Source organism: Capricornis sumatraensis, chromosome 1 (assembly GCF_032405125.1).
Source record: "Capricornis sumatraensis isolate serow.1 chromosome 1, serow.2, whole genome shotgun sequence".
In the NCBI taxonomy this organism is placed as follows: Eukaryota; Metazoa; Chordata; class Mammalia; order Artiodactyla; family Bovidae; genus Capricornis; species Capricornis sumatraensis.
The window spans coordinates 189,777,705-189,801,567 of NC_091069.1; the positions used below are offsets into that span (position 1 = coordinate 189,777,705).

General features: G+C 34.8%; 1 protein-coding gene across 1 annotated transcript; it reads right to left on the minus strand.

The window, feature by feature from the left end:
* Positions 1-351: 351 nt before the first annotated feature.
* Positions 352-23,818, minus strand: KLHL24 (kelch like family member 24). The gene is made up of 6 exons (XM_068984609.1): positions 22,899-23,818; positions 12,153-12,337; positions 10,910-11,028; positions 7,353-7,541; positions 6,231-6,419; positions 352-552 (listed from the first exon to the last, which is right to left on the minus strand). The coding sequence occupies exons 1-6, from the start codon at positions 23,816-23,818 to the stop codon at positions 352-354; spliced, it is 1,803 nt and encodes a 600-aa protein (XP_068840710.1).
* Between the last annotated feature and the right edge of the window lie 45 nt (positions 23,819-23,863).

A 23,863-nucleotide genomic window follows, 5' to 3' on the forward strand; every position in this document is an offset into this window, starting at 1 on the left:
ACATAAATGAAGAGACCATTCACAAATTCCTAAACAGTATACAGGCAAACATTATTTCCTATGCCACATAGGCTTTTTTTTTTTTTTTAAACAAATAATCACAAAGGTACACTCTCACAGCCCAAGCAAAGACCACTATTACCTTCAAAACAAATTTTTTTTTTTCCCCAATTACAGAAAAGGCTTTATTACAGTTTAAAAGATTGGTATTTGGGGGAGAAAGGCATGACAATTATTATTTTTGTTTTTTTGTGCATATGGCATAAAGGAGATAAACCAAGTTCCCACTCTGGAGTTTTTAAAACCTCTCATCTTGGATTGCTGTGGCTTTCTGGGTGAGGTACGCTGGCGTCAGAGCTTCAAGCATTTCTCATTGTATCTGTGAATAGTCACACATCCGTGATAGGACACTGGCCTGGGCATTGCAGCTACCCCTGTGATGATACTTGTGGCAGGATCGTAACAGAGAATAGTGTCTGTAGCTTCTCCATTTTCCCGTCTTCCACCCAGGATATATATTTTACCATTACACACAGACATACCACAGTTTTCCTGTTGAACCAAATTAAAAAAAAAAATTAACTATTGACCTTAAGGAATTTGACAGCAAATGGAAAAGTAAAATTAGACATGCTGGAGAAATATCAATAACCTCAGATATGCAGCTGACACCACCCTAATGGCAGAAAGTGAAGAGGAACTAAAAAGCCTCTTGATGAAAGTGAAAGAGGAGAGTGAAAAAGTTGACTTAAAGCTCAACATTCAGAAAACTAAGATCATGGCATCTGGTCCCATCACTTCATGGGAGATAGATGGGGAAACAGTGGAAACAGTGGCGGACTTTATTTTGGGGGGCTCCAAAATCACTGCAGATGGTGACTGCAGCCATGAAATTAAAACACGCTTACTCCTTGGAAGGAAAGTTATGACCAACCTAGACAACGTATTCAAAAGCAGACACATTACTTTGCCAACAAAGGTCTGTCTAGTCAAGGCTATGATTTTTCCAGTGGTCATGTATGGATGTGAGAGTTGGACTGTGAAGAAAGCTGAGTGCCGAAGAATTGATGCTTTTGAACTGTGGTGTTGGAGAAGACTCTTCAGAGTCCCTTGGACTGCAAGGAGATCCAACCAGTCCATTCTAAAGGAGATCAGTCCTGGGTGTTCTTTGGAAGGACTGACGCTAAAGCTGAAACTTTAGTACTTTGACTACCTCATGTGAAGAGCTGACTCATTGGAAAAGACTCTGATGCTGGGAGGGATTGGGGGCAGGAGGAAAAGGGGACGACAGAAGATGAGATGGCTGGATGGCATCACCAACTCGATGGACATGAGTTTGGGTGAACTCCGGGAGTTGGTGATGGACAGGGAGGCCTGGCGTGCTGTGGTTCATGGGGTTGCAAATAGTCGGACACGACTGAGCAACTGAACTAAACTGAACACAGTCAAAAGGGAGAAAAGAAATAAGTTCCCTTTTGCCCAACTCCTGCTCTACGTGTGAATACTAGATAAATCTGCATGGGTGAAGGGAGTGTTAAAACAGAATAAATGTCAGTAATTGGGGTCAAGATATGGGCAGCAAACTGGGGGTCGTGGCTGAGAAAAGAGTTTTAGTTAACTGGTAGTTCAACAAAAATATCCTTGAAGAGTTGCTTCTCCTATTATAGTACAGTCCTTTACTATAAAAAGTGTCTATTACATGATCAAGGGATAGGAACATTATTAGTTATATGGGATTACCCTCAAGTTGAATGAATGAATGAGTTTTAAGTAGATTAATAAAGCACTGTTACTAGGGTGCCTTGGTTGGGGTATAGAAACTCCCCAAATAACATTTTATAGTTAACTTTCTACACAATGATGTTCTTAGCTAAATTTACTCTTATCTGTCAATAATATATATTTTGCAAGGATGCTACTGCTGCTGCTGCTAAATTGCTTCAGTCGTGTCCGACTCTGTGTGACCCCATAGACGGCAGCCCACCAGGCTCCCCCATCCCTGGGATTCTCCAGGCAAGAACACTGGAGTGGGTTGCCACTTCCTTCTCCAATGCATGAAAGTGAAAAGTGAAAGTGAAGCTGCTCAGTCGTGTCTGACTCTTTGCAACCCCATGGACTGCAGCCTACCAGGCTCCTCCACCCAAGGGATTTTCCAGGCAAGAGTACTGGAGTGGGTTGCCATTGCCTTCTCCATTTGCAAGGATGAGTGATTCTTTAAAGAAAGAAATTACAAAAAAAAAAAAAAAGAAAGAAAGAAATTACACTATAACTGTCTATTGCATAAATCTGTTTATGCTGCAGGTCAATTATCTTCTATTTAAATTTCACATTAATTCAGACAGTTATTGTATATTATTATCCTGCTTCCAGATAACCAGCAATGGATAGGTTCTACCAATGAGTACAACAAACATTTTTACTTGATCTGCTATATATAAATTTCACTCTTGTAGAAAAAATTAAAGCTTGGTGGATTTATATAATAGAGGATAGTATTTTTGGGTCTAAAAGAATAAGTGAGTACTTAAAAATGCCTACATTAGAGTTTATATACATCCAGAATGACTTGGCCCACTATCACTGCTGCTACTGCTAAGTCACTTCAGTTTTAAATACCACAAAAAACAATATCCTTAGTTTTCAAGTACAAGCTGGCTTACACTATTGAACTTTATAGTCATTTGGATGATGATTCTTAAGCTATATAATTATAGGATATTGTATTAACATCATTTCTTAAAATAGTGCTCAGAATTAATTGAAACAAGCAATCTTCAAAACTGGTATTCACTCGTATCAGGAAATGACTTGCATAGTAGTTTATTTTACTCTATGATAGTCTCAAGAATAATGGCAGCTAGTAATAAAAATAACTTAATAACACATGAAGTTTTAAATGTTATTTTTCATGACTTAATGAAACACAATTTTAATATTGTAAAACATATCTCTCTCCTTAATTATTATATTTAAATAATGCTGAATCATTAAAATGCCAACAATAAAGAAAAAGAATCAGATTTCTTTTATTATTCTAAACTTTAATGATATTTTAAATACCTAGTCCACTGAAGAAGGCTAAAAAAATACTTCATCAGTCAGTAAAAAAAATTTCACAATTAAAAAAATATGTTCCTGATGAAAATTAAAAAGCAAAATATGTTTATAATATCAAGTTGTAGGTTTTAGGAATTATGCAATGTCAAAAGGAATGAAAATATCAAGGTACAGCAGGGAAAAACGCTGGGTCCATTATGATCGCAAAAAAAGAGCTCATTTTTTCAGCTCTTTTTTGGTCATTCAATATTCTAAGCACTTAAAAACTGTAACCTTTGACTCAAATAGCTTTCTACCATGAAATTGGTAGATTTAATGAAAGTTGATTTATCTTTTCATTTGATTAGTATTAAAAGAGTAGGCAAAGACTCACAGATGGTTCAAAACTTGCCTATCAATAATACATATATAGATACATTTAGAGGTACTGGCTATAAGAATGGCCCAGGGGAGAAAAGATAATCCCAGAAATCTCAGTATTTTTTGTTTCAAGAGATTTGACATACTAGTCTTAAGACTTCAATACAGATTTAATATATTTCTGACCTAAATGTTCCTTGAAATTTCTGAAGTCACTATCAGGCACTGTCTAATTAAGGAAAATGTGCCATATATGTCCTCTTGTTTTTCCTTAATTTTATCTCAATCATTTAGTTAAAGACATATTCTTTAGTATATTATCATATGTGAAATAGATCGCCAGTCCAGGTTCGATGCATGAGTCAGGGTGCTCAGGGCTGGTGCACTGGGATGACCCTGAGGGATGGGATGGGGAGGGAGGTGGGAGGGGGCTTCAGGATGGGGAACACATGTACACCCATGGCTGATTCATGTGAATGTATGGCAGAAACCACCACAATATTGTAAAGTAATTAGCCTCCAATTAAAAAAAACAAACATGTTCTTTATATGCCCTGTGTTATGCTAGATGCTGGCAATTATCTTCCTAAGCTCTGCTATTGTTTTGTATAGTACAGTCAACTTCTCAGTGAATAGTAGCTCTTAGTGAAAATGCGCTATATTTAAAAATATTCACTGTAATAAACCAATTAAAAAAAAGCTTTGGTTAAAAAATTTAGAAGTAAGTGTAAACACTTGTCATACAGCTGGACGTGACCATAACAAGAGTTCTTCTGTGGCAGGGCACATTCTCACCTGTCTCTTGTAGGAGGACAATGAACTAGAGAACTGCAGTTCATTTTATTTAAATGTGATGTAAGAGGGACAGAAGACTATGTTCCCTTTGTACCATGAAACTGAAGATCCTATTATGTCCCTTTCATCAACTGAGGCAATGTTACTCTGAATACGTTACTAACTAGAGACTATATTTCAATGTCAACAGCTTCAGAAAAATAGTGTTATACCCAAACCCTAGTCATTATCCATACAGTCTATATTTCTTATATTGTATATAAAATTGTCTTAACATCAGGACCCTCTGTTACTTCACTCTGTTTACTTATTCAATAAATATTTACTAATAGAGGTTAAGTATAGTGACAGATCAGAAAGAAAAGGCATTAATTCGGAACAGGGCAATCTCAGATTGTTATAACTATGCAGTGGTCCTTGAAAGACAAGTAGATAAGGTAGAAAAGGCATTAAAGCTAAGTGGACAGAATGAACAAAGGCAAGAACATATACCATCTGGATAGCAAATGCAAGCAACAGATACTAGTGGTAAAATGGGTTAGAAAAACAAGACATTAGAAGCTTGAAAAGGGTTTCTCCCCCACCCTCCCTTCTCTGGAGAGGGGAGAAGGGCTAGAAATTGATTTATAATTGATTACATATACATGATAAAGCCTCCATAAAAATCCCAAAAAATAGGATATGGAGAGCTTCTAGGTTGGTAAACACATCCATGTGCTAGGAGGATGGAGCACCACAAATCCATGAGGACAGAAAGTTCTGTGCTTGGGATCCTTCCAGACCTGACTTGTGGGTACCTCTCTATCTGGCTGTTCTTCTATGTCCTTTGTAATAACCTGTAAACATAAATGTGTGTTTTTCCTGAGAAGATTACTGAATTCATGGAGGGAACTGTGAAAACCTTGATTTATAGTTGATTGCTCAGAAGTACAGGTGACAACCTGAGACTTGTGACTGGCCTCTGAAGCAGTGGCAGTCTTGTGCAACTGAGTCCTTAAAATCTGAAGCTAACTTCAGGTTGTGTCAAATCTGAATTGAACTGGAAGATGCCAGTTGGAGATGGAGAGTTGACTGGTATGGGAATAAACTCACATATCTGGTGTCAGAAGCGTTATAAATAAAGGAGAGACAGTTTTTTCTATTCACTAGGTTGTTTGGAAACAGAAAAATTAAGCTTGGGGAAGAAGGTGAATTCTGTTTTAAGTCTGAAGGCTTAGAACATATTAAATAGGCAGCTGGAAATTTGAGTCTGGAGCAGAGAGAGAGGCTTTAATGGAGAATAAGATTTGAAGTCATCAGTACTGACCAGGAATGGAGTATAAACTGGGAAAATGGCAGGGAAAAGAGGCTCAGGCAATACCCATATTTAAGGGTTGGGTAGAAAAAAATCAAGAGAACATGAATGAGACTCAGAAAATTATTAGTAACGACCTTTGTGGGTACAACACCTCAAAAGTGGTATGGGTCGAGCCAGATTTCCAGCATCAGGGCCATCAAATATCTTGATGGTGGAAGGAAGGAGGGTAGAATTATGAATTAAAAGGCCAAGGGAATGCCTTTTTGGGGTGGGGTAGAAGCAGAGTAAGAGTACAAATGCAGTGTGAATGAAAGAGAACCAAGTGCAGCCATTTTCTTTATAACAAAAGAACATCATGTTACCCAGTTTCTAACTGCAAAAGCAAAGAAACCAGTTTGGGAGCATTTCTTCTCTTTTGAAATGTACAAGAGAGAGGGATAAGAACTGGAGCAGGAGTCTGAAAAAGGTTAAGGGGGAAAAAAACCCAATAGACATAGTACAATACTTAATTTACCACGGGACAGTAAAAAGTTATTTCAATAATCCACTCCTTGGGAGCAGTTCAAAACAAGTACACCATACGCTATACATGGAACTTTGAAAGAACTGTGAAATAATCTAAGTGTACATGAAACAGTGTGAAGTTACTGTATATTCATACTGGTTATGTCCTCGGTCTCTCCTACACTGATTTTTCTTTTTGTCTGTTTTATGTTATTACCTGTCGGCTGAATGTATTCTGTACATGCATCCAGTAATCTTCAACTGGATCGTAACAGTATATTGCCTTGGTCAGTCCACCAGCAACATATATCAGGTTGTTTAAGGATACAGCAGTTATACACCTCTTGGCAATAGGAATAGCTGCACGAAGTAACCAAGAATTGGTTTCTGGATCATAGGATTGAACCTAATAATATACAGAAATATTTAATTAAAATTTCTCAACAAGAATGCAAATTTACTTAATAAAAAGTTTGCCAATATACAAAAACATGATTAAAATAAAATTCCATTAATTCATAGAATTAAGGGAGGCTGGCTTGAGAATGAAATATTTGAATTATCAAGCAGAACAGAGTGACAAACAAACAGATTGTTTCTAGGATGAATGGCTAATGGCTACTGGGTTTGCTTTGTTCCCATTAAAATTAACATCTGGATTTTTAAAAATTCTGTTACATAAGATAAGTATGCCTCAATTTGAATACAATTTCTTTACATATTTAGGGAGTCTTTTCTTCAAAAGAATACAAGTGAACCTCAATTTACTACACTTTAAATTATCACAAGTTCTGAATTAATGAATTCTAAATATGTAACATTTGACATTACATTAAAATTTCAGAAAAAATTTATTGATTGACAAAATTTAGTAAACTATTGTTAAATGAATCAGGCATTAGATATTTGTCTCCAGAATGAACAGGTTATTTTCAGAGCTGTCAGTATGGCACATGTTCTATTGTCCCAGGAATTTAATGAACTGCAGCAGCTTTGAGCCATCCTATGTTTACATTAGAGAGGTTTTCTTCCCTTGTCTTTGTTCTAAAGAATATTTTCAAAGTACATAGAAAATGACCCATTTGAAAGCAGTATAACTGGTTATTGTCTCACCCTTTGCTAGTTTACTAACTGTATTCTGAACAAATAATTTTTTGATTCTGTAAACCATTTCACTTTAGTAACCTGAAACTTAATGTTTTCCTCCCAAAGTATAAAGTACCAGACAATTTTTAAAAGGCCTTTCACACTAGGGGACCAAACTACCTACTTGTTAGGCCGTTTGTATTTCTCTTCTTGTGTGTATCAGTGGTTATTTCTGCAAGAAAACATGGCTTACCTTATCAGAACAAGTATTATCATCAGGTCCTCCACCAATCACAAACAATTTGCCTACACAGCTGGTCACGGCAGGAGAACTTACTGCTTCCTTAAGGGGAGCAACTTCAGTCCATCGATTTGAAAAGGAATCATAACATTCTACGCTGCTAAGTCTGTTTTGCCCATCATAGCCTCCAACAACATATACCTACATGTAAAATACATGGAAAAAATCTTAATTATCAGAAGTTTGAATTTTTAACTAGTCGGCTAAAGAATTAAGGGATCTCTTCCCTTTAAAAGTTCCTGGTAACTGTAAATGCAATATATTAAGCTCCATTTCTGGACCTTTTAAAAAATTATCATCCTCTCACTACCACCAAGGAGATATTTTAGACATTTCTTTTCATAATAGCCCCATCCAATGAAAATTTTAATACCACAGATATATTGTATATGTGTTTATGTACTATATGTGTATCTCTGCTTTATGCACAAAAGGACATGTATAGCTTGAAGTAAGAAGCAATCTTTATCCCATTAGCAGTAATACTACTTGCATTGAGAATTACAGGATTTAGCATAAATGCTCATATTCAAGTATGGTGAAAATATTTGAATATTATAAAGCTAGACTAAAGCTCTAAAATAGAATAAAGCTAGAAACTAAAATACTAGGTAAGGATTACTAGACTGTGAGATCTTTGAAGGCAGGGCCTATTTTGTTCTTTTAGTTCCTATAAAGCCTAGAAAAGTACCTGGCACATAATGAACTCTAGACTGCATACTACAAAGAGCTTTCATATATATTTTATTTTCACAAATATGACAAAGTAGGAAAAGTGATCAACAGGCCATTTATTAAATCAGCTACATGCAGAATAATCCATTAAGCATCATGAGATACACAAGAAATCTTTAACCTACAGAAGCTCTCCAGTTTAACATCTACAATTCTTTTAATGAACAATCATCATCAACTTTTCTCTGCATCTATATCTAACTATTAAGTTCTACAGAGCCTTCTTTCACAGCATCTCTCACATCTGTCCCTTCCTTTTGTTTCCTGTTGCCACTATCCTTCCTCAGGGTCCATATCATTTCATACCTCTCAATCTCCTCCTGGTCTCCATTCTTGTACTCTCTAAACCATAGATTAATCTTCCTAAAATACCTCATCAATTCCTTTTACTAGTCTAACAATGAATGCCAAATGGTCAAAGCCAAACTTTATATTTACACACTGTCACTCAAGTATGTCCACAATCTATCTTTCTGTACTCTTGCAAATTTCCTTAGCAGCCAATATTACTTCAATTTTGCATTTCTCACATTTAAAATGATCTGTTGGTAGGTCTGTTCTCCCAACACCATATAGCCCAGAGAGGTTAGGTAACCTATTCAAGGTCATGCAGCTATGGAAGGGGTACAGAAACTGAGGTATATAGTACTTAAGGGCACAGCTTTGAAGTCAGGAGAGGTAGAGTCCACATTGGCTCTGCCACTGCACATAAGACCTTGCTTGGGCAGTTTACCTATACTCTCTCAAACCATGTCTTAATTTCCTCAGTCTAAAAATGTATACAATAATAGTACCTATCACATAATTTTTAGGGTTAAACTTTAATACTATACTACTTGCATAAACTAAAAATATATGCTATGAGCCTCAAGATAAAAGGCTCCTAGATTGAGAAAATCTGAGCTTTTGCCCCTGCTTTATCACTTTCTGTGCAACCTTGAGCAAATGACTCCATATCTCTGGATTTAGTTTCTTCATAAATTGAAAAAGTTACATTAAATATTTTCTAAGATTGCTTCTTGCTCTAAGATACTATATTCCAAACCATCCTAGGTTTCCTTAACAGTAAACATTTATGCTTTAAATAACTTTATAGGTTTGAATTCAGCCTTGAATGTAATTTTTGGGATAACTGTTTTCCATGAATTGAGTACTTGCTGTGGAAGGACAGAAGAAATCCTTTTATTTTTTGAATTAGTGCTCCCAAGTTTTGGGTAACTTCAAGTCAAGTATACTAATATTTATCAAGTAAATTTGTGTTAATCAATCCATAAATGATATTTGGAACATCAATCATTTTCATACACTTTTCTATGTTCAGAATAAAGAATTATAATGTTTTTAGTCTGACTTCATCTCTTTCAACCCCTTAATTATTTTACCTGCCCCTTTTATGTTGTCGTTCTTGATGTATAGCTCCCAAAACTCTATTAACAAACAGTGGTTTTAGAAAATACTGTTAGTATTTTATTTTCATTATACCTACCTTAAGGTCCTCATTATTTCACTAGTTTTGTCAGTGGCAACAGCACACCAGATCAGTACCCTTAGGGATTAACAGTAGCTTTCAAACTGTACTTTGAGAAGCTCTACAGTACAGAGTTTTAAAGAAGCTTTTGTGGGGAGATAAGAGGGAAGGAATGAGAACTGATAGGTGACTGAGTGGGAAGGGTTCCTGGCATCATCTCTGTTCCAACTAGAGCAGTTCTGCTTTCTCATTGGTGGCTCTAAAATGCCTCCACGAGAGGGCTTAAGAGGTAGCAATCATTTTAGTAGAGGGTATCAGGGGACGAGGGAGCCTGGTGGGCTGCCGTCTGTGGGGTCGCACAGAGTCGGACATGACTGAAGCGACTTAGCAGCAGCAGCAGCAACAGGGGACAAATAAAAAACATTATGTGTGATATATTCAGTTTCTTGTGATAACCTATAATGGAATATAATCAGCAAACAAAACCCCTAAACCACGAATCACTGTGCTATACACTTGAAATTAACACATACTGTAAATCAACCACACTTCAAAAAAAAATGTGCAAGCCAAGTATGTTGCTTTTACTTAGACTGCTCAGCAATCTGAAGTGGCTTTGGAGGAGCTGATAGAGACGGAGGCAGGAAAAGAATCCAAGTGAGCCCTTGTTACACAGCTGTATTTTTATCTGCTTTGTGTAACAGCTTTTTATATTAATTTAACTTGAAAAAACTGGTTGTAGTTGCCACTAGTCTACTAGTGATTCTCAAAGTTCCTAAGGACTTTGAATGGTCCAGAATCAGATTATATGTTTTTTATATTTATTAGCTGCAGCCAGTAGTAACTTTGCTTTAAAATAAGCTGGTGAGTTTATCTTAACACTTATTTGCTTTGTCCCTACTTGTACAAATAATAAAGATAAAATAATATGACTCTAGATAAATATATCTTGGCCTGAATGCTGAAGTCAGTAAAAGGAAAAAGACTGCTTGGATTAGACACTAGCCTGTTTTTGTACTTGATGTACTTCTTTATTTTCCAGTGCTTCTCAGGCATTTAAAAGCCAATGGTGCATTAGAAAAGAAATGTGCTGCACTGCTACAAATTCCAAGTTGGGAGAACAAAATATCCATTCAAAAGTACAGTGTCAAATTGTTTATATCTTCAGTTTATGTACTGAGGTTAGAAATGAAAGGAAATACAAGCTGAGTCCAAAATACCCAGAGGGTGAGTAAAATGAAGGATTCATCTGTGGTATTTATTCTGGAAAGGTACCAGCAATAATAACAAAAGTGGTTTCTCTTACTTTACCAAGGAGGACAGCCATTTTGTGACGCCATCTGCCTTTATTTAGAGAAGCAACTCTGATCCAAATATTTAACTGTGAGTTATAAATCCAGACATCACGTCCATTGATTCTTCCACCTATAAATGCAAAACATTGCACAAACACTAACAAGTATATCACCAAGGGATCTATGCCAAAGGCATAAATAATGAAAACTCTGAAATATTCACCCAGTCCAAGAATTTAAGGATTCAGTTCAATAAATAAAACAAAGACCCTTAAAACTTCAAATGGCAATAGATCCCAGAGCAGATTTAACCTTGTCTATTGTTATTTTGAGAAATAATCATTACATGCCCCAAATAATAAAATGTAGAATGTGAATCTTACTATTCTAATTTTAACATAGAATAGGAGAATTTTACAATTTTACTATTCTACATTTTATTCTGTGGTAAACTTGGACAAAAGAATTATTCTAGAAAGATTTTTAAAAATCAGCCATTTTTTAAAAAAGTATACCACTATACAAAATAATGTGTTGTTATATTATTCAATGTATAATAACAGAGTAACCTGCGAAACTGGTAAAATTGTTTAATTAACAAATTTAAAATTATAGACACTGTAGTTACACTTTGCATAAATCTGTCACATTATTGTCTGTTGACTTTAGACATATCACGTATTATAATGAAAGTTCAAGTTAAGAATTTTAAGAAAAATCTTATTTCATAAACTTTGGGGAGAATTCCAGAAAACATGGGTGGATGAGAGATGCTTAACTCTGAGCACTCTTCACTTTATATACTTTCCTGTGTTCCTTAAACAAGTTTTAAAAACTGTACATATTCTCTATGCATTTGAGAGCATTTAAACATAATATGGCCTACTGTACAGTACAGGATATTACAGTCAATATCCTATGATAAATTATAATGGAAAAGAATATGAAAAATAATATATATGTATAATTGAATCACTTTGTTGTTCAGTAGAAATTAGTAACAAGAAATCAATAACATATATTTTAAAAATATGATATGGTTAAAGACATTTTCTGGTGAATCTTTTGTAAATCATTCTAAATTATCTTGTACCTGTTTTTAAGAACAATAAGTCAGTTTCAGTTTTATTTGTTGTATAATATGATCTGATTAAAGTGGGCATCTCTACTTTCAGTCTTTTGAGACACTGTCATGGTTTAAAATGGCCAAGCTGTGATTAAATTAAAAGTAGCTACATAACAATTCTTTATTACCTGAAACAAGAATGTCATTCCTTAGAGCACAGACTGCATATTCTGATTTGGTAAATTCGGGAAGTTTAGCCAAAGACTTCCACTCTCCTGTTACAGGGTCGTAACACTCAGTGTATGGAAGATTAAATCCTCCAACTCTTTCACAGCCTCCAACGACAACTATCACCTCAGAATAGCCAGTTGACCTAAAATAATTATTATAAGAATGCATAAATAACAACACACACGCCATTGTTTAAATTCCTAAAAGCATACTGTTGTCATAAAAAAGTGGAACATTATTATAAACTTAAGTTTATTTTCTGAGTATGTGCCAACCAATAGAGGCTATCAATTATTTACTTTGAGAACATTTATAAGGGGTTTAATAACATAATCTTTTCACAGAAAACTTCTATGGGTACTTTCTCCATGAGTAGCAGTCCAAAGATTATACCTAATTGAACTGGAACCCTGGTAATATTAAGGATGAGCTTCAGATGGAATCTTAACAGCAATTCAGATAAGCATAACCACACAAGATAAGACAATGCACTTTTTTAAGTGTAGGAAAATGGTGCTTTTTCATCAGATTGTTAGTTCTAAAAAAACAAATTCACAGTACAATTTAAGTATCCTTTAGAGGAATACATGTATTTGTTCAGATATCATTTTGAAAAATAATTTTTTTTTTTTTACTGCACTACACAGCTTTCAGAATCTTAGTTCCCTGACCAGGGATAGAATCCACGCCCTCAGCAGTCAAAGTGCAGAGTCCTAACCACTGGACTGCCAAGGATTTCCCTAAAAATATTTTTTTTAACTTAAAGTAAGGTAATCCAACTCAAAAGGCTAGGTGGTCTCCAAAGATATTAACAGAGCTTTATTATAAAGAATGCTACAGGAAAAAGGCAAGATGAAAAATTGTACAAAAAGTCTGATCAATACTATGTAATTAATGTGTCTGGAGAGATCACAGCAAAGTGCTAATGATGGTTTTCTCCCGATTGTGTGGCTTCCTCCTTTATATCAACACAAATTTTCAAAACAGTAATGAGCATGGGCTACTTTTAGAGTGGAAAAGATAACTTTCAAGTGCCCTAAGGGAATCCTGAGGTTTATGTTAATTACAGGCTTCTTTTACTTTGTAGTTTAAACTTAAGATAGAGACAGGAAAAACTAAAAGCTTAGCCAAGCTTTTTCTTTTTGTTCATAAGGCTCATGGAAATAAAAAGTCTTGTAATTACATTTTACGGCTGCTACAACGTTAAATCTCACAAACAAAAATTTTAACAATCCCTCTTCTCTTACTTAAATGAAGGAAAAAAGATCAGGTTAAAACACTTATGTGTAGTTTTAGTCAGTGTGATGTTTTACAATTTCACTAGGAAAAAACAGAATTGAGCAGCGTTGGTATATCTCTTTGCTAGAGCTGCTATATTCTAGCTATACTTGCAGTTATTTCAACTAACAATCATTCACCTAGTCAGTCCATGCCAGGCATACTTTTTCCATTATAAAATCAGAAATAAATATCATAGAAAAGAATTCTGTCCACAGATGCAATAAAAATTACTTTTAAGAACCCAGAAAATAATATAACCCTAATCTAGTATATAGTAAAATATTATCAGAAGGACTCAAATACTATCAATAATATTTACTATTTTCCACATAATTCCAAAATGAAAATATTAAAAGTAAATAGTAGATAGTACCAGTTACTTAGTAGTATAACTAATGACCAGAAGATATCCTTCTTTCCATATTAGTATTATTTCCTTAAATCCTACTTAAAGTACTTCTAAGACAAACCCATGTGATAGTCCTCAAAGTCTTACCTATTGATTGAGCAAAACAAAAACTGCTAAATACTGTTACTGGGTTTGAGTCACTCCTAATAGTTTCAATACAAAATTAAGGTAATTTTGATAGAATTTTGTTTTATACTTTCTTTGGGTTTCCCAGGTGGCACTAATGGCAAAGAACCCGCCTACCAATGCAGTAGATGTAAGAGACACGGGTTCAATCCCAGGGCTGGAAACATCCCCCAGAGGAGGGCATGTCAATCTACTCCAGTATTCTTGTCTGGAGAATCCCATGGACTGAGCCTGGAGGGCTACAGTCCATAGGGTCGCAAAGAGTCCAACACGACTGAAGAGACTTAGCATGCACGTATAGCATTTTCCTTGTTTTATACTTTCCCTTTTCTTGAATTTGCTTGGTTTCCAAGACTTCTTAGCCCAATAAACATACATTGTCTGTTTTGCACCTTGGGACAAGAAGAGAAAACAGCACAAAAAGCTAATGGCTAAAACATTTAGTCTTACTAAATAAAGGATTATTTCAGTGCCTGTGTCTATTTATCTGAAAGGATCAGCAAACTAGTAGTTTTGCCTAAATGAAGGTCTCATTTGCAACCAAATGGCTTTTAACTTAATTTGAGACAAGTCTGGTGCTCTCATTAGAGACTATTAACTCAATATAACAGCTATTTTTATTTCTTGAGCTTGGAAAAATACTTATCTCAGGCAGGAAGATGACTGACTTAAAGGAAATGAGTTGCTACAGCTGATAATGGTGACGGGAATAAAAAAGCAGCCAAGATGATAGTATAGGATGAATAAAATTCTAGATACCCATGCAATCTATTTTTAGAGACTATGTTACTTTATTAATCTTTTAAAGTGAAAATTCTCATTTTCTGCTGTAACAAACTCACAAATATTCACAGCTTAAGTATTAGCAGTATTAAGTCTTGAGTATTAAAATTTGGGTATTAAGTCTCACCACTTGTTCCTAGGAAAGTGCGACAAGAAAATTATTTTTTTCCTACAGTGGTAAATATTTTTTCAAAAGTCATCATACTCTTTTATCATAAACTTGAGAAAAGGTTAAATTAAAAGATCACATTCCTTGATTTATGTGAAAGGAAAAGAAATATTCTAAACCATATGAACAAAATGTATAGTAATTGCCAGGTTCAGTTAAGAACCTCAGAAAGATTTGCTGGCCAAAATAACAGACCTTCTTACTGTCAATGCAAACATGCCAGGGACAGAGGAACTGCCAAATTAATTTTATCAACAAAAAGGGGACTAAGGGTGATCCTTGGTAATAAGAAAAGTGACTGAATACATTTAGAAAACACAAAAAGAAATGTTTCCATATAGTGGGAAGCTGGAAGGAAGAAGGGAGAGATATTAGTGACACAGTCTATTCCAAGACTCAAAAATACCTGAATACCAAGTCATTGCACCAAAATAATGAATTCAAATAGAGATATGAGACTTTAAGCCCTAAACAGACAAAATGACTCTTTAGTGTGTAGGATACGACAGTACTAAACTCAATGTATTAAAAGAGGGGATTGATTAGCCCTATATACAATAAGTAAATGAATGAACAAATGAATGAAAGAGTAAGTAATCACAGAGGCAAACATTTTCTGTGTCCATTCAAGTAACTTGTCTAAAGGAAAGGAGAAGCTTAGCTAAGCTAACTTGAACATTACTCGTTCTTTGGTAAGAATATTTTATGGTGGTAAGACTTCCTCACACTATACTAGCTGGGAAGAGTCTGGTTCTAAAGGTCTACTAGGTCTCTTTGTCTAGATTCCAAACAACCTTTGAAAACGTTGGCTTCCCAACTGGTAAGTTGCCCACAGTAAGAGAATATGCTGGCTGCATTGACTTAAAATATCTTTTGACAGTTCCATTTGAACCATTCCATTTTTTGAAACAGTTGACAGTTCCATTTCTTATTGCAAATAAATATATATAAACTAAAAGATAAATGAATTAATCAGTCCCTCATGATTAATGTTAAGTCTGTCCCTGATAGTCTGATCTTACTGTATCCAAAAAACAAAAGTTCCTGAGCCTAGAGGAATCACTGGGTATGGTTCATCAATATAAATGTATATAAATGACCCCATAAAGAGGCTTATGACAGCCATAAACCATACGGCTTTCTAAACTTAATGAGGACAGTTTCAACTTGTGTGGTAAGGCTTTCCACCTGAAACTGGAATAGGCAAAATGGGTTCTATAAGGAAACAGTTGTACCAATTGAAAGATTCAAATATTTACTCTTAAAAACAAGCAATTATTTAAGAATTTATTATCAGGAACTACAGGTATGCTTATATAGTCACAAAGATATTTATCTCACTTACTGGTAAAAAATCAGGAAGAGTTTAAATGTGGGTGAGATGGTTATGGTACTATAGATTTCATGTCATGAAAATGTTTACCATATATTAAATGATAACAGCAGACTATGATATGAAATAGATTACAATTTTGTAAAAGAAATAATAAATTCTTAGAGAATAAAAGGGAAGAATAAAGCCGAATGCTACAGTGTTACCTCCTAGGCAGAAACATGGATGTTATTTTTTGTTGTCTCCAATGAACACAAATTACTCCATCCCTTCCTCTTGCCTCAAGTTAAGAAAGAACAAAGGAGAAAACCCACACCTTACTATTAATAGCCACTATCAGCTTGTCTGCTGTCACATATGGGACAAGAATTTCAGCTATCAATTTTCTGCTACATGATCCTACTCCAAGGCCACAGGTAACTCTCCAGAGAAGGCTGTCTGTATCAGAGATTATCTTTCCACATGAGAGGGAGACATTCAGTGTCTCTGGACTGACCTTGTAATACAGAAACCAAATCCCATGAATGGTCCTATTTAACCAGACTAGTGAGAGAGAATAATGAAAATATGCAGAGAAAAGCAGAGGCAAGAGGTAGAGATAGGGCATGGCTAGATTTGTGATGGATTTTCAGTAGCCTGTTCCAGTCTTCTTGTAAATCCTGTTGACCTTCTGCCCTTAGGTTCTACAAGATAACGCCTTCTTATACCCTTTTAAAACATCTCTCTCCCTTCTATGCTAACGCTGGTTTCAATCACTTCCAGTCAGAATTCTGATACACTAGAGTCCAATGAAGTGGAGAAAAAAACAACCTATAAATGGTTTTCAAACTTGGAAAACCTCAAACTTTCACATGAAAGAAATGCGAATCAAGATTATGGGACACATGCTCATTATTAGAGAAACGCAAATCAAAACTACAATGAGATATCACCACACACTGACGGAATGGTTATCCTCAAAACATTTACAAACAAGAAATGCTGGAGAGGGTCTGGAGAGAAGGGAACCCTCCTACACCGCTGGCGGAAATGTAAATTTGTACAGCCACTATGGAAAACAATATGGAGGTTCCTTAAAAAACTAAAAATAGAGCTACTATATGATCTTGCAATCCCACTCCTGGGCATATATCCAGAGAAAAACATGATCTGAAGAATACATCCAACCCAATGCTCATTATATAGTAACTAATTCTTAGACAAGAGTAGTAGGAAGTATTAGGAGAAATAACAATTAACAACATTGTTAATCGACTATATCCCAATACAAAATATATATCCCAATACAAAATAAAGTTTAAAGTTTGAACAAAAAAAATTATAGAATACAAATTTTCACTTTTCCAGAGTAGCAAAAATTTACAAAAACTATTAAAATACTGTATAAGGAAAGGAGTGAAGAAATGGGGATTTTCATATTTTTGGAAAAGTATAAATTGGAAGTCAATTTTTATATCTTGGCAAAGTTTTAAAAATGTACCTATTTTATGACTGAGTGATTTCACTTCTAGCAATTTATGCTATAATTTATCAGACATATGTATAAGAGTATTCACTGAGCACTGTTTGCAATGGAAAAAAAATCTAGAAACAACTTAAATGTACATCATTAAGAGAGGGATTAAATAATTTATGGTATCCATAAATGTGATACTATACAACTCTTAAAAAAGAGTGAATCTGAAATTTTCCATAATGAAGAGTTAAAAAAAAAAAAAGGAACAAAGACCTATATGTGCCGATATATAAGAAACTCCAAGATATTTTTAGGAGATAAAAATGTACTACCATCTGTATAAAAAATAGTAGGGACACGTGTACACAGAGACAGACACACACACACTTCTGTATACAAGGAATATTTTTAAAAGAGTGAAAAAACTGGGAACCCTTTGGGGATGAAAGGGTTATATACATACACACTGATATATCAAGGGTCAGGTAGAGGGAGACTTTGACATTACACAGTACTTTAATATAAAAATGCATTCAAAATAACAATGAACTAACATGTATAAAAATGGTAGACCATGAATCCAGTATAGCAGATATCACTTAAGAGAAACAGAAACTCAGAACATTGAATTCTAAAATAGTATTTCTTTAAAAAAAACTTAACCTTGGTCTTCTCGTTGATTTATTCAATAAAAACTTGAACCCTGTCCTCATTATGGCAATAGGTTCCTATTTTCATTATATAGTAACTGCTTATTAGACAAGAGTAGTAGGAAGTATTAGAAGAAACAAGTACTTAATTAACCAATTCCAAACTCAAAATGATGCACTTATTAGATCATAGCTATCTCTATTGTTTAATGGAGTGTTGCAGATTTTTTCCATAGATATGAACAGTTTATACTTAAACCACTTGATAGCAAGCATTTATGTCTCTCAAACTATATTTCCTATTCTGTAAAAGTACAGTGCAAATTTTAACTGTATTTTGATTATTCATGAAACTAGCAATAATTTTTATTAAGCATTTTTGTGTCCAACAGTAGGCTATGCCTTTTTCACACAGTAGTTCTAATCCTCACAACAGTCCTATAGGGTAGATGGTATTATGCTTATTTTACAGATGAGGAAGCTGACACATACAGAAGTTAAAGTACTTGGCCCAATGTCACAGAATTAACTAGTTATGCAGAGGTAGGTTGTAGTTCAGGTCTCTCTGATTCTGAAGCCAGTACCCTTAACACATCATGAAGCTTGCACTAGGTGTTTACTAGAAACTTACTATACCTTAGTATAGAAATTTAAAGTTGCATAACATATATTAATAAAAACAACTATTCTTAAGCTTTTTACTTCTGTGATAGGTCTCCACTACTTTTTCTTTATGGACACAGGGTTTACAACTGGCAATACTGATTAGCAAAGCTTTTACTGTCTTCTGTTCTATGTCCTCTGTCTAGAAAACTGCCATCACACTCTTTTTTTCGTTAAAAAAATTTTTCACACTGTTTTTAATACAGTGTATCTTGGGGTTTTCTCTGTCATTTAAGAGATACCTGGGTATATACAGGTGTCACTGTCCAGTATGGCTTGAGCTCTGGAGAATATCTGGCACACAATAAACACTAAAGAAATACTGGATGCTGTTGAGAGTATAACCTAACTATACAGTGGTGGGTTTGGACTGTCATCGCTCTAATCAAGAGCTAATCTTTATATCACTAATGGTAAAACAACCAGTTATGCTTTCTCCTAATGTACATACATTACCTAGAATGAATTCTAGCAAAAAAGTATTAACTATTCACCATCGAGCTGAAGCTAACTTTCAGTTTCCAGGAAACAGCTAAATGCAGCTAAGTGATATCAAAAGGAAGTGACCAGACTAATACACATTGTGGAGTACTTTTCTAGACAACTTGCCCATGAATGAGTAAGATTCATGAAAAAGAATGAATGCTTTGGAATAAGAGACTTCATGGAAATAAACAGATGCAATGATCCTGTACTAGTCCTGGACTGGATTCAAGTTCATTAAAAAACAGCTTGGAAAAGACTGGGGGAACATGAATATGGACTGGTATTAAATATTATAAAAGAATTATTCTTAACTGTGAGATTTATTTTACCTATGTTATTGTTTTAAAGATGCATCTTCAAATATATATAAATGTATAACTATACATATTATTTAAAAAAAAAAACATTGGCTGAATGATGGAATAAATGAATGAATGAATGAATGAAAAAGCCTGGGGTAGAGATATAGTTTTCATAGTCAATAGTAAGCATGTTAATCAAAACCATGAGAATAGATGTGATCATCTAGGAAACTATCAAGGCAAGACAACGAGATGTGAACCAAGAGAATATCAACATTTCAAACAATAGACAAAGAACTATCAAACTGAAAAAGAGTACTGAAGAAGAGGACCATGAGGGAAATTGTACTCCTGAAGCTATCAGAAGAGAGTTTCAAGAAGGATTTAAGCAATTAAAAATGTCAGATCTGAAAGAGAGATCAAGGTGAATAAAGACTGACATGAGGCTAACAAAGAACAAATAGATGACCTGACTGAGAGGAGTTTCAGTAGAGTGACTGGAGAAGTCAGAATGAGCTATAGTTGAAGAAGCGGAGATGTCACTTCTCTTACAGAGAAGTTAGTAGTTTCTCAGAAAGATGAGAACCTCTACAAAGAATACATATTGTTCAGATAGGGAAATTCCTAGTAATTAGTACTAACATGTAGTAACAGATAAGTGGAGGACAGAATATAAAGGACAAGTGATAGCAGAGTTGTACAATAAAGCATTCCTTTATAGAGTTCTCACGTAATTCATAACATAAAATTTATATAAAATAAATATCTGCTATTATACTAGTCTGAAAATTCAATATAACTACAGCTTGATTTTTTTTCTACTAGTCTCCTAGAGAAAAGTGGTATCATAATCTTATATATACAGATGTGTTTCACTGTATGAAATGGATTGGTTCCCTTAAAAATAGGATGTAAAATTGTATTTTTGTAAATTGAATAAGAAAATCAGAAAATTCTCTAATTATAACCTGATTTTAACTACCTTTAGGCTGCACTCTGATTTCATTCTGGTCATATCTTTATAAGTAATTTTAATATAACCATGTTTGACCCCAAACCATTCTGTCTGCCACAGGGGATTCTGTTTGGAAAAATGTACGACTCTCCCCTTGGAGAGATACAGTCTGTCCAGAAAAGTTCTGGAACAGCCCAAAAGCTGTTTAGTTTTCCTAATTAATATATTTAAGAACTCTGGTCTTTCACATTCTTAAGCTCAGCTGAAGTCTCTTAACAGTCCTAAAAACAACTTTTAAAAAATCAGTGTATTTTATAGAGTAAAATTTTAGTTTTCTAAAAACTAGTTAAAAGACTTTGTTAAAAGACTAGGAGTAAAGTATTTTATATTTGTTTCTTATAAAACAATTACTTTTAACTAAAGTCAGCTGACTGAAGAAAAAATGCACTCTAAACCTAATATACAAAGAAATATTACATTAATTTTTGTAATAATAGTTACTCAATGTTGTATCCCATTTGTAAAAAAGTTCAGACTGTCAAGTACTGGAAGTTTTCTTAAAGTGGGTCATACTAACACTACCCTATAGCCATAATTCTTAAAGCACTTCCTATGTACCACCTTCTATGCTGAGTACCTTAAGACTATTGCATTTAATAATTTCAACGGCAAAACCTGTGAAATAAGCACTATTTATCATGAATCTCATTTTACTTATGAGGAAACAGATCAAATCTTGTTATATCCAAACTCGTGTAGATTTTAAAGACAGGTCATAATATGCTGAATTATAATTAAAAACATGAGATCTCACAACATGCTGAATTTTAATCACATTCCAAAACACTGATAATCAAAATTAATGCTAAAAATATGGTTTAAGAGCTATGCTATAATAGATTTATAGGCAAAGTGAAGATAGTATGGGAAAATAAATACCAGTCTCATAACAATGTGAATATGTTTAGCACTATTAAACAATTTAAAAAATGGTTAGGATGGCAAATTTTATGTTATGTATTTTATATCACACACATAAAAAAGTCAGCTTTATTAGAAAAATATTTAAGATTCTTTACTATGTCTCACACAGCCAATTTTTGCTTATTCACCGTAAAATGTTTAATACTATTCCTTCCATTCTTAAGGCACAGAGATTATTTTTCCATAGTTTATGAATTAAAATCTACAGGTGTTTTAAATGGGTCTTCCCTGATAGCTCAATTGGTAAACAATCCTCCTGCAATGCAGGAGACCCCGGTTTGATTCCTGGGTTGGGAAGACCCCCTGGAGAAGGGATAGGTGACCCACTCCAGTATTCTCGGGCTTCCCTTGTGGCCCAGCTGTAAAGAATCCTGCTGCAATGCGGGAGACCTGGGTTTGATCCCTGGGCTGGGAAGATCCCCTGGAGGAGGGCATGGCAACTCACTCCTGTATTCTGGCCTGGAGGATTCCATGGGCTGTATAGTACATGGGGTTGCAAAGAGTCAGACACGACTGAGTGACTTTCACTTTCAAATAGAGTTTTAAATATAGTAACTGTGGCAATGAGAAAAGATCTGAAACCTTGATTTTACATCTGAGAATCCCCTCAATGTGTATCAACTTACTTGATCTCTATATTTCATGTAGTCTGTTAGGAAAAAGGTTAGTCTGTGAATACACAAATTGTTTTTTATAAGTAGAAGCAGTCCAACAAACTCTAACACAGTCTTTAGTTACTTAACATCCAAAGATTTTTTGGGAAAAACATGGAATAAATTTGGTACCCTATAAAGGTTAAGAAAAATTAACCTTTTTAAGATAGGTTAAGAAGATATAGTCTGAAACACGCTAGCTGCAAATACCCTTTGCAATACTGTCTCATAGCTCAGAACAACAATAACGAAAAGTGCTACTGGTGAATCTAGTCTTCATTGGGAGAAATTCTAATGAGTCATAATCCAAAACAAATCTCAGATTACATAAATCCACAAGTAGATGATACATATAAATGACTACACAGAGATTACACTCAGGAAGCTTTAAAATATTTTAAAAAAACAAAAACTTTTGCTAATTATGTTGTAGTTAATACGCATCAGTCTTACCTGCGCGGTCTAGTCCTTGGAGACATCATTTCATTCCCAAGTATGTGGTACCGTCTTGCTTCATGCAACAACTGATAGCACTCAGGAGAATTCTGGATCAACTGGTCCACCTCAACTGTTTGAACAAAGTAGTTGGGATGCAACAGAGGGAGTCTCACATGAGTCAGGAGCTCATGTAACAGTGGTCTTCTCAGATCAACAGCGCGATAGACCCAACGCATGACGGCTTCAAAAACCATCTCCTCCTTGCCAATAACCAGTTCATCACTACAAATATAATCAATCAGTTCATCTTTGTCAAGTTCAAGAAATTCTTCATGCTGGGACACATCCTCAAAAGTCTGTAATGCAAAATTCTTGCATTTTGTAAAGAGTGTTTTGAGGGAATGGGTATCAGCAAAGCGCTGGATTCCTAAGCAATTACAAGGATCAAGTTGCTCCTCCAAGAACTTGGCACATGCATCACGGAGAACACTAATCTGAAAAAGGCTTGATGTTTCAAAGAGATACTGTACATTCTCTGTAGTGATCTTCACTTTTCCAGTATAAACATACTGTAAAAAACATTCCATAGCTTCAGCTAAAATACCATTGATCTCAACCAACATTTCTCGGCTTTCCCTGTGGTCATTACAGAACATAGCTCTGAAGTAGCTACTGCAGGCTGAGAGAACAGCTCTATGGCAAGGAAATTCTTTTCCTTCCACACAAATGATAACATCTGTGAATAAACGACTATCTCGAAATTCATTAAATATCTGGAGGATGTTTTCAGCATGGGATGATCCTGAAGAGAAGTCAAAAAACTCACGGCCTGTCAGAGATTTAGGGTCCATTTCAAAAACTTTACGCTTTGTTGCTGGTGAATCACGCACCCCGAGATCCTCTCTGTTTAGTCTTCGTCCCAATATTAGTACCATTGTTACATCAGTTGACTATATAATTGTTGAGAAATAACTGTTACA

Coding starts and splice junctions, on each gene's coding strand:
- KLHL24 (XM_068984609.1), bottom strand. CDS start 23,818: ATGGTACTAATATTGGGACGAAGACTAAACAGAGAGGATCTCGGGGTG. Junction 12,338..22,898: donor CCAAGGACTAGACCGCGCAG/GTAAGACTGATG, acceptor TAATTATTTTAG/GTCAACTGGCTATTCTGAGG. Junction 7,542..10,909: donor TGGCTGTCCTCCTTGGTAAA/GTAAGAGAAACC, acceptor TTTTACATGTAG/GTATATGTTGTTGGAGGCTA.